This window comes from Cebus imitator, unplaced genomic scaffold, assembly GCF_001604975.1.
Source record: "Cebus imitator isolate Cc_AM_T3 unplaced genomic scaffold, Cebus_imitator-1.0 Scaffold11, whole genome shotgun sequence".
Classification (NCBI taxonomy): domain Eukaryota; kingdom Metazoa; phylum Chordata; class Mammalia; order Primates; family Cebidae; genus Cebus; species Cebus imitator.
Window position 1 is genome coordinate 6,194,116 of NW_016107326.1, and position 10,608 is coordinate 6,204,723.

General features: G+C 48.2%; 1 protein-coding gene across 2 annotated transcripts in view; it reads left to right on the forward strand.

Annotated features, from left to right (window-relative positions):
- Positions 1 to 1,018: 1,018 nt before the first annotated feature.
- LRMDA (leucine rich melanocyte differentiation associated) overlaps positions 1,019 to 10,608 on the forward strand; it is a 1,125,425-nt gene continuing 1,115,835 nt past the window's right edge. The window contains exons 1-2 of one of the 2 annotated variants that reach the window (XM_017548706.2): positions 1,019 to 1,481; positions 7,999 to 8,099. In XM_017548706.2, coding sequence (XP_017404195.1) covers positions 1,452 to 1,481; positions 7,999 to 8,099 — 131 coding nt within the window. In that variant the 5' untranslated portion in view covers positions 1,019 to 1,451. The remainder of the gene's footprint in view (positions 1,482 to 7,998; positions 8,100 to 10,608) is intronic. The other variant, XM_017548700.2, reaches the window with a different exon arrangement.

Sequence of the window (10,608 nt, forward strand, 5' to 3'; positions counted from 1 at the left end):
AGCTTTCTTTTTTGGCCTGTAGGACCTTTGGTTGCAGCATTTCCTGGAATCCCCCAAAGAAAATACAGTCAAGACTGCATTCTTACTGCTCCACTCTGCGGAATCTGCCCCTCCCAGCTGAGAGAGGGCAGGAAGGTCAACTCTCCCAGATCAACAATGCTCATCAGAATGCTGACAAGGGCCCACCTAACAATGTGTTAGGACCAGCGCTGTCTGAGAGACGAAGCCAGCCACAAAATGTTTAACCACGATCATGACTGTCATCATCAGCTGCAGAACCAAGGGCTTCTAAGTGCCAGAGGCCGGGGAAAAGGAAATCAAAGCCCTGTGAATATCCCCCTCTGTGGAGGTGGGGAACTACAATTACGAATAGGCCTACTGAGTTGAGGCAACTGCAGTGTATGTGAGATCAGGATCCAGCATGTCAGGACTCAATTTTCCCTTCTCTATTTGAGAGGTGCCTATACCCACTGGAATTAAAGTAGGAGGGTAGAGAGGCCAGTTAAGGCTGGGCTGGCTCTCAGCTGCAGTAGGAGTGGAAGATGGCAACCAGCTGCTATCGGGTAGCTCTGTTCATCCTGGGCTTGGAGGCAAGAATAGGCGAGGAGAAAATCTGGATCCTTCCAGAGAAGAACAGGCATGGGTTTAGGGAGTTACCTGCCCACTGGGCCTCCTTTCATCCAGACAGGAGGACCATGACCACCTCTTCCAGATGGGGATGCCAGTGATGACTTTAAGCCTCACAAATCTCTCTGAGGAGCAGGAGAGTAAGAGAAGCTCGAAATTTGGGGTCACCAGCCAATTATCCTTCCCCAGTGTTTATTATTGTCAACTCCTAGAGGCCACAGGGAAAGCTAGCGTTTTATTTATAGGGAAATTCAACCCCCTGCCAGTCCTCCCCTCCTACAAATGGAAACTGCCCCGCCCGGAGTCCTTCAGCCTTCTGACTTTCCCCCTCTCCAGCGGCTCCTCGTCGCTGCAGTTGAGGGCCCTTATGTAACGCAGATTGTGAAATGCAGGAAAGGCCCGGCTGGCTACAGCTAACGGCTTAGATGGAGCGCCCCTGATAGCCCCTGATAGGAATCCCCCCCACCCCGGGCCTGGCCCAGACCAACGCGATCAAGTTGTGGGCATGGGGTGTTGGGCCCTCGGACACCTGGGGGAGACAGTGGCGCGGGAAGTCGGGCAGCCGTCGTGGCGCAGGGCGCCGAGGGCCACCTGTTGCAGCGGGCGGCCGGGGCTCACTTGCGCGGGGGCCGGGCCGAGGGGCGGCGGCTGCGGCGCGCGGCGGGGCTGAGGTTCCCGCGGCCCGCCAGCTCCTCCGGCTTCCGCCAGGTCAGCTGACTGCCCAGGGAGGAACTGCACGCCCGCCGCGCTCCCCTGCAGCGCTCCCAGCAGTTGCCGCCGCCGCGCCCCCGTGCTCCGTGCCGCGCGCCCGCGTCCTGGCCGCCATGGCCGGGCTCGTGGTCAGTGGAACTCAAGTAAGTCCCGGCCAGCCCCGCCTCCGCCCCGGGTGCGGAACGTGTGGGGAGGGACAGCGGGGCTCAGGGGCTCCCCAGGGCCTAGACACCCCTGTCCCCGCCTCAGGGGGCTGCATCTGCAGCGGGTGTCAGGTGCTCAGGCTCGCCCTAGTGTGTCGAAGACAGACCCCGTTTCGGTCCTGGCACACCCCCTGGTTGTGCGGGAAGAACACCCCCGAGATCCCCCGAGCTCCCTCTCCCCTTAGCGTCTCACTGAGCAGGCCCAGTGGGCACAATGCTGAAGGCCCCGGTACTTTTGGGGGCCCACAGAAAATATTCCAATTTCATAATCCGAGTTTTAAAAACTTTTGGTCAAAGAATCCATTTTGATAAATCACACTTATATAGTCATCTTTATACCAATGCAGTTGTAACATACAAATTTACTTATTGGTAAATGGAGGAAGGGGTTTACGAAGGCAAAAGTGCCTAGGGCCACCGAAGTCCCAGCACATTCCTGGAGACAAGGGTGCTGGTGGGCCCTGCCCTGGATGGGCTACACCATAGCCATAGGCTCATTACCAAAGGCCGGTGGAAGGCCACCGACCTCCACTTCTGTTTCCACACCCGATTTCTTGAACAGGCGTCTGATGAACACTCCAGTTTCAACCCTGGGTGCCAGACACCCAGCCTCACGTGCTTTCAGCTCTGTAGTGAAGCCTCAGGTGTTTAAAGTCATTGCTGGAGGGATGAACTCAGCCACGCTGGGACCAGGTGTCTTACCTGTGGGAAAAGCCAGGTCTCTGTCTTGAACTTTTTCTCTACTCTCTGATGAAGCCAGAGCCCTCTTACTTCCCACCTTTCCCTGCACACTCTGGAGAAAAATTCTGAGTTTTGGAAGCTCTCGTCCTGGACTGTCTAAGGCAGGTAGTGTCAGGCACAGTTGGATTTTGAGATTACTTTGGGCTGAAGAGAATGATTCCTCCCTAGAGGAGGTTCTGGGGGCTTTTACAGCTCCTGCAGATGCAGTGAGGGCCAACTGTGCTGCCCATTAAACTGGCAGCTGCCTGTTTTCTTTTCCAGAGTCTTGTTTCATCAGGTACACATATTTATTGAGTGCCTACTGTGTGCCAGACGCCATGCCAGGCATTGTTGGAAATTAGACTTTCCATTCTCTCTGCACACCCCTCATTTAACAGTTGCTTAGGAATGCTGGCTCTGTCCCTTGACCCGCCTGGGAGGAGAGAGCTGGAGAAAGATCAGAGTTCACAAGTGAGCAGACCAGGGAGCTACCAGCTTGCTGAGATGTTAAAAATGACCAGTCTTGTTCAGCTGAAAGGGAAAGGGGCTTTTTTTTTTTCTTTTTTTTTTCTGGGAGCTAATATGACTGCCTAGAGGGAGGGGCTGGACAAGAGGGCCTCTTCTTTCTCTAGGAGTGTCTGCCTAAGAAGGAGAGTTCCCTGCCCCCCAAACCCTAGGTATCTGCATTTTCAGATGTGATATTCTCCAGGTGCACCTTGCTGCAAGTTCATGGAGCTGAGCACTTTCCTGTGCTTCCTTTCCCTTTGCTCTTCTTCTGTTTCCTAGATTTGATCTTTCCTGCACCCCTGTTCTTAACCTACTCCAGATAGCCCAAGGGCATTCATGGAAGTGGTGAGACATTTTAGGCCCTTGGGGACCGTTTTAGAAGGATGGAGTTGCCTGGGGAGGAGCTAAGAAGGTAGGTTGGGAAAATGCCCCTGGGGTCTTAGTGCTCTGTTTCCTAAACTGCCCAGGTTAGGGGATTTGTGTGTTGTTCTTGTTGTTTTTTTTTCGGTATTCTGCTCCCAGTGATTTCTAATGGTTGCGCCTTTATAAGAGGTAGCACCTTGAATGTGGGTAGCATGGAACAGTGCTTGTCAGTCTTTAGTAGATTCTTCTTTAACTTCCTATGAGCCCATAGTATGAATATCATTTTTAATACAATGTTACTCAAATATAAAAACATAAAGCCAGATACAACTATTCCATATCTAGAGACCTATAAATCCCAAATAAACGGATGATTTAAGTGCAAAGGCAAAAACCCTATACAATTAAACAATTTAATGAGATGAATGCTGCTTGACTTGAAGTTAGGTCATTGCTTTTAATGTCACTGTGGGCTGACTGCTGTGGAATTCATTTTTAGGAGCTCTGCAGGCCTGTGATGCCCATGCTTGGTGATGTTGCAGTCTCCCTATTGCTTTTCTCTATAAAAATCTTTTCATTCGCCACGGATCTGACTTCATTTGGCTTCTCTTGGCTTGAATGCATCATTTATGTTCAGCATTAAGTCATTTCTCTTCTTTTTCCTCTAGCTCATCACAATACGATTGTAGACACAAATAGAAACTTGGAATTTGGGAACTGAAATCTTGCACCCAAGAGATACTGGAATAACGAATCCCTTCTGTGGGGATAGTGGTCTGATTCAACAGCTATTTAACAGAGTGGCCACTGGGTGCCAAGGACAGTGTTGTGTGCTTTTAATATGTTAGCTCATCACATTCCTGTAAGTACAATAGGCACAATAATATGCATGGGGCTGTTTCATGAGGATTGAATAGATAACAAGCCCATGATAGGCATTTAATAAATGTTGTTTTTTATATTATTCTTAACACCTTTGGAGACAGTGTTAATCCAGTTGCAGAGGAGGAAACAGACTTGAAGATAGTGACTCATCCATGACAACACAGCTAGTCGTAGCAGTACTGGGAATCAGACTTGTACCTATGGCTGTTTCTACTCTGACAGCTTCCAGTACCACATATTCACTTATTTATGAATGAATGATAAGGTCTTGCTCTGTTGCCCAGGCTGACATGCAGTGGCGTGATCATAGCTCACTGCAGCCTCGAACTCCTGAGCTCAAGCAGTCTTCCTGTCCCAGCCGCCTGAGTAGCTGTGAGTACAGGTGTGTGCCACTATGCCCAGCTCAGTATTATAGATTTAAAATTGAGGATCTCCCACCCCTGGTTAGGAGCAGGCATCATAATATAATCTCCTCAACACCTGGCTGCTGACAAGCTCATCATCTCCAGAAGTGCCCTTTCCGGAAACCAGAGAGTCCTAGCGCGAAGTGAAAGCTGCAGTCTTCTGCAGTTTGGTCACTTTCTGCAGCTTCTGCTCAGAGGGATTGGTATGTATATGGCTGAGGACCCCTTCTAGACACACTCCTTTCCCTTTGCAGTTTCCTTTCCTTGGGGGTCTTTATCTTATTTTCATTTGCTGGGCAATGGTGTCCCTTCCTGTTATCATTCCACCCAGGGTGGAAGTCTTAGGGTACAAATTATAGAAAACAGAGAAATTATAAGTTCAAGTCTTTGTTCCTCCAGGCAGTCTAAAGGTAATTGACTAAATGCAACGGTGCTCTAGACATGCCCTTGCTCCTGTGCCATTTAAGATCTATTAATCTCTATACCCCGTCTCCCTTTTGCTGAAGAAGCAAACTATTTTTGATTTGGCTCTTCTGGCCTTGAATTTTACAGTAGGTGGTCCTTGCTCTAAGAAGCTTCCTGATGTCTTCCCTCAGAAGTACTTCTTAAAAGTCTTTTTTTTCTAGTTTCGAGTGCCGCCTGCAATGCCTGGCAGTGGCTGCTTGCTGCTTTTAAGCCTTTTCCAGCCGATTTGAGCCCTTCAGCCTGGTCGGCTTAATTCACATCTCTAAAAGCTTCTAGTTTACCACAGGGGTTGTCTAAGCATGTAGATTACCCATCAGGTTGGTCCTCGTGCTAAACTTTTGAGACTTGGTCTCCATCTTTGTGGAATGAGAACAAGTTGTGTTTTTCTTAGTCTTCCTGGATGTTGTATAGTTAAGACCATGTAATGAAACAGGCTGCTAAAGTCTCATCAGATGTTGTGAGTGATCCAAATGCTTCGTGGTGATAGCTCTCCTTGGTGCTTCTGTTTCCTCTCTGAAGGGGACTCCTACAGAAGGAAAAGGGAAGCAAATATCCCTCTCTTTTCCCAGGCTCTAACACTCTTCTTGGGCCCTCAGTGTGACACCATGAAAAAAGTTCTTGCCCTTTCAGCTCAGAAGACTCATTTTGAAGCCAAAACATGATGATAGATGCACCGTTGGCATTTGTTGATCAAGAAAACTCAGTGGGGTGCAGTGGCTTATGCCTATAATCCTAGCACTTTGGGAGGCTGAGGTGGGCACATCACAAGGTCAGGAGTTTGAGACCAGCCAGGCCAATATGGTGAAACCCCATGTCTACTAAAAATATAAAAATTAGCCAGGCATGTTGGCAGGCATCTGTAATCCCAGCTACTTGAAAGCCTGAGGCAGGAGAATCACTTGAACCTGGGAGGCGGAGGTTGCAGTGAGCCGAGACCATGCCATTGTATTCCAGCCTGGGCGACAAAGTGAGATGTTGTCTTAGAAAAGAAAGAAAGAAAGAAAACCCGTGTCTGCCTGGCATGGTGGCTTTACCTGCAATTCCAGCTACTTTGGGAGGCTGAGGCAGGGGGATTTCTTGAGTCTAGAGTTCGAGATCAGCCTGAGCAACACAGTGAGACCCCATCTCTTAAAAAAAAGAGAGAGAGAAATCCCACACCCACATGTGGATTTGTAAGCACTCCATGGCCCCCAAGTTGGAAGTCCTTACTTATGGTATAGGACTTGATCTGGGCTCTATCACTAAGAAGCTGTATTATGCTGGGCAGGCCTCTGGAGTCTTAGTTTCCTTGTATAAAATATAAGAAGTTTTGACAAGCTGGGTCTCTACTAGATTTAGTTCTTGGTCATTCCAAGAGGAAGGAGCTCAGTTTCTGCATCTAAAACACAACATCTCTGCTATATATATTACACAGGTCTTGATTGATAATATGTACAAGATAGTGGTGCAGGCCGGGGTGAACGGGATGGATTTTCTGGTGAGGACCATGAACCTGGGGTTCATTGTGAATGAACAATACAGAATAAGCTGCTGATTGAGCAGAGATCCTGAGGGAAATCAAAGTCCCCAGATAGACTGGGGCCTTATATCCTCAGTCTCTCTTTGGCCTATGATTTCTGTTTTAGCTTGGAAGCAGAACTTAATTTATTAGAAATTAATAAATTAGGTAGATTAATAAATTAATAAATCAGGTAGAAAGAGGGAGATTGCTAGATTGAGCTTAGAGTCCTTTATTTTTTAGCCTGTAACTTCTTGAGTCAAAATTACTTTATTGCTGTCAGCTATTTTTCTGTCCTTTCTCCTTATTTTCTCTCCTCCTAGAATGAAGTGACTGGAGGAGAGTGGATGCAGGATATTGCATTGTCAGCAGTTTGTCCTCATGGACAGAAGAAGGTTGAGAGATGACTGGAGATGTTGAGGGTGTCAGGGTTCAGTGTGGCTTGTATTAGGTTGAACCATGTGAAAGCTATTTTGTGGTTCTAAAATGGTTGGATATTGGTGGTTCACATGGGTGAACCTAATATCTAAGGATGTAAGACGGCCACTAAAGTCTTGTTTCCCCAGGAAACACCCTCCTGGGAAGTCCCTCTTTCTCTCATTCTAAGACATCTGTGTCTATATGTGTGGAAGAATGTGACTTGTAGGGAAACCAGAAGAAGGTTGTAGCCGTGTGTTGGGCTTGAATTTCTACCTGGGGCTTGGGCATGTTGTACTTTAGGGAAACAGCATGCACTGTGGCCCGTTGGTCAGCTGGTCCCATGGATTTGTTTTATGGTTTGGGGATTAGTTGCTGGTCTGCCCACAGATTGCTGTCTGTAAAAATGGGTTCCAAAAACTGAGTGATTAGGGTAGTGAGAAAGCCCACTGACCTCGCAGGCATCAGTTCTGGAATCAGTTCAGATTCAGTTCAGTTGAGCCTTTTAATATTTGGGCACATACGGGTACTTAATAATCTGAACTAAACAGAAGAATGCCTAAGGAATAGCTTTGTGTGCAGAGCGGGATTGGTTGCCAGAGGTCTTCTGGAGGTAGACCACACATCGTTGCCCGAATCAGCTTTGTTTGGGTGTGGAGGGCATTTTGTACACAGTGGCAATTGGATGGGATTGTTGGTCTGGGGAGGTTTTCTTTTCCAACCCTGTTTGTTCCAGCACTCTAAAAGTTGAATGCTGTTAAGTGAATCTGCTGTGTCTTTTATGGAGTAATGTGCATACCAGGGTACTGGGGGGCAGTGGAGGAGAGGGAGAAGTGGCAGAGGGACAGTTGTTGCAAAGGCCCCTGAGTGAGAGGGTGATTGTTGCCGTTATAACAACGTGCTCTGATAATCAGGTTTCTTTCAGACACCTGAATCTGGCCCATTTTAGTCCAATTTCCATTGTTCTGGGATTAGTCTTCATCATGTTAACTGCACCAGGAAAGGGGAGCTGTTGGTGGAGTCCTTGGAGCCCCCAAAGCTGATTTGATCAGGAAAACAGTCACAAATGTGGCCTTTCTGTGTGTGAGAAACATGCGTTTCAAGTTGCGGAAGCAATCACTGGATCCGTAATTTCAGGGTTGGGAGCAGCTGGGTGATTTCCGTTTGCCACATTGTTTCTGTTCCATTTAATTTCCAGGTGTCCTACATAGGCCAGGACTGCAGAGAAATTCCAGAGCACCTTGGCAGGGACTGTGGACATTTCGCAAAGAGGCTTGATCTGAGCTTTAACCTTCTGAGGTATGTAACCTTCACAAGATGTAGGCCAGGCCTGGGAGGCCCAATCCTCCTGGGTACTTTAGGGCAGGCAGATAAAAGTCAAATGTTGCAGCTCTACATAGGGTGTACTTTTATTCAGCACAAGGCTCTGAGATGCGTGGAATCACACCGCAAAGGTTTGACTGTGTCTGGTGATTCCTTGGCTGACTTTTTTTTTTGTGCTGCCGAAGAGGCAGCCAGCATTTTGAGCCTCATTCATCTCACATGAGTTCCTATAAGAGGGCCATCATATTTTCACTGTGTTTTTTTTCATTTCTCACAGATACCTGTGCAGACAGGTCAGAATACTCTTGGGGAAGGAATGAGATGGAACCTGCAAGAGTGTTTTGGGGTGTTTAGGTGTGCTTTTTTTTTTAGGATAAACGTGTGTTCCAAAGCACTCGTTGAGTCACAGGTAGGGTGTGTGTATGTGTGTGTTTTCTTTCTTTTGCCTTTTTATAAATTGGAGCTTTAAATATTTGTGATGATAATTTCTCCCAGATGGTGTTTCAAAGCAATTTAAACTGTTGGCGTGGGGTGGGTGGGAAGGAAATTCTCTGACAACTGTTCCAGTCTTGGCAAAGGTAAGTGTGATCTTGTATATTATTCCAGTGGAGAATATAGGCAGTTATTTCCTTTCTCCTTAAAAGGTTACGCCTTGTGCCTGGTTTGGGGGCTTGGAGGAGAGACGTAAGAGGTACTTGGAAAGCAGGTGTCGGTGGGATAAGCAGGGGTCAGGCATCAGGCAAGGCGATTGCTTTTCCTCCTAACAGGGTGGTGCCACCCAGGGTTTTTCCTTCGTGCCCTCCTTGATAGCTGTGTTGCCCTCTGAGTGGGACAGACTGTCCTGGGATCAAAGGAGAGATGAAGAACCTGAATTCCGTTCCAGGGCCCAGGCACTTTCCTGCCTGTAGACCTTCGAGTCTTCATTTCCCACCACTGAGTCATGATACTTGGGAATTAGGAATGTGAAGGAAAATGAACACAACTCAGGGTATTAAGGCATCAGAGAGGGAGAAGAGGATTTGTTTGAGGTCAGCCAGCAGAACTCCTCGGATGCTGCTCAGGAGTGCGTGGCCACACGGAGCTGCGCTGTCTCCAGGAAAGGGGCATCCTGCGGGTTGTGGTGGAAGGAGAGTGGCGGCTGTCTGTGTATTCTTTCTTTCCCTCAAAGGGTTGTGTGCATCTGGGGAGAGGCGGAAACTGACAAGTTGCAAGGTAATGCACAGCGATGAGTGGAAGCCAAATAAATACATGCTGACTCTAAAGAAGTGAGGCTGGTTTTTTGGTTCCAATATCTAAAAAGAGGACTGAGTGCACAGCCTTAAATGCTCCAGCTTCCCAGAGCAGACTCAGGCAAAAGGCTCCCTTTCCTGGGTATGGAAGGATTTCCTACTGTGTGACTGGCCCCCAGGGGCTCAGGGCATCGGGGCGTGGGCTTGTGGTTGCCCTGAGTAGCTGGTGGGAGCCGGATGTGGGTTTGAGGAGGCTGTGTCCTGTGAAGGGGCGTCAGTGCTTATGGGTCATGGGACTGGGCTGTTGGGTTTGAGGAAACATAGCCATCTTTGTCACGTCCAGGGGCCCCGCCTTTCTTTGGCAGAGGAGGGACTGGGCTTTGGGAGCTGTGTATGTGTGGCAAGAAGGGCTGTTGGCTCTGAGGGGCTGGATCTATATGGATTTATTGTAGGAAACAACATTCTAGATGCAGGAAAATTTAGTAAGGGGGTAGCTGAAAAGTGGATTCAGAGGGAGAACACTGAAGATTAGTATTTTCCTTTGTGGAGTGGAGAGACATTTCTGTGGTGTTGTGTTTGAGTTGGTTTCACATCTGCTCAGGAGCCTGTTCTTGTCTGCGTTTTGGTCAGTGTGTGAGCTCCACACTGGATTGTAGCTGAGTTTGGGCAGGGATGAGCAACGAAGGGGTGAGGTCTAAGGTTCAGAAAAAGTTCGAGTTTAAGGACTTAGTTATGCTGGAGGGAGTTACAGACCAGAATGGAGAAAAGCACTTCTGACTTGAGTTGGGTGTGGTTGGGATTGGATCACCTTTGACCTCTTTATTTACCTAATGGGAGGGAGGAGTAGGGGAGGCAAGGCTCTTCTGGGTGTTAGAGGAAGATTTGAGCTTATTTGGGCACTGGTCTCTATCTTTGCCTTCAGCTGAATCAACATCCAAAATGTTTTAGATGCTTAGCTAATTTCTCTTAAAAAGAATAAGCAGAGGCCAGGTGCGATGGCTCCTGCCTGTAATCCCAGCGTTTTGGGAGGTTGAGGCAGGTGGATCACTTGAAGTCAGAAGTTCAAGACCAGCCTGGCCAACATGGTGAAACCTTGTCTCTACTGAAAATACAAAAAATTAGCTGGGCGTGGTGGTAGGCACCTGTATTCCCTTAGAAAATCACTTCAACCCGGGAGGCGGAGGTTGCAGTGAGCCGAGATCACACCATTGCACTCCAGCCTGGGCAGCAAGAGCGAAACTCTGTCTAAAAAAAAA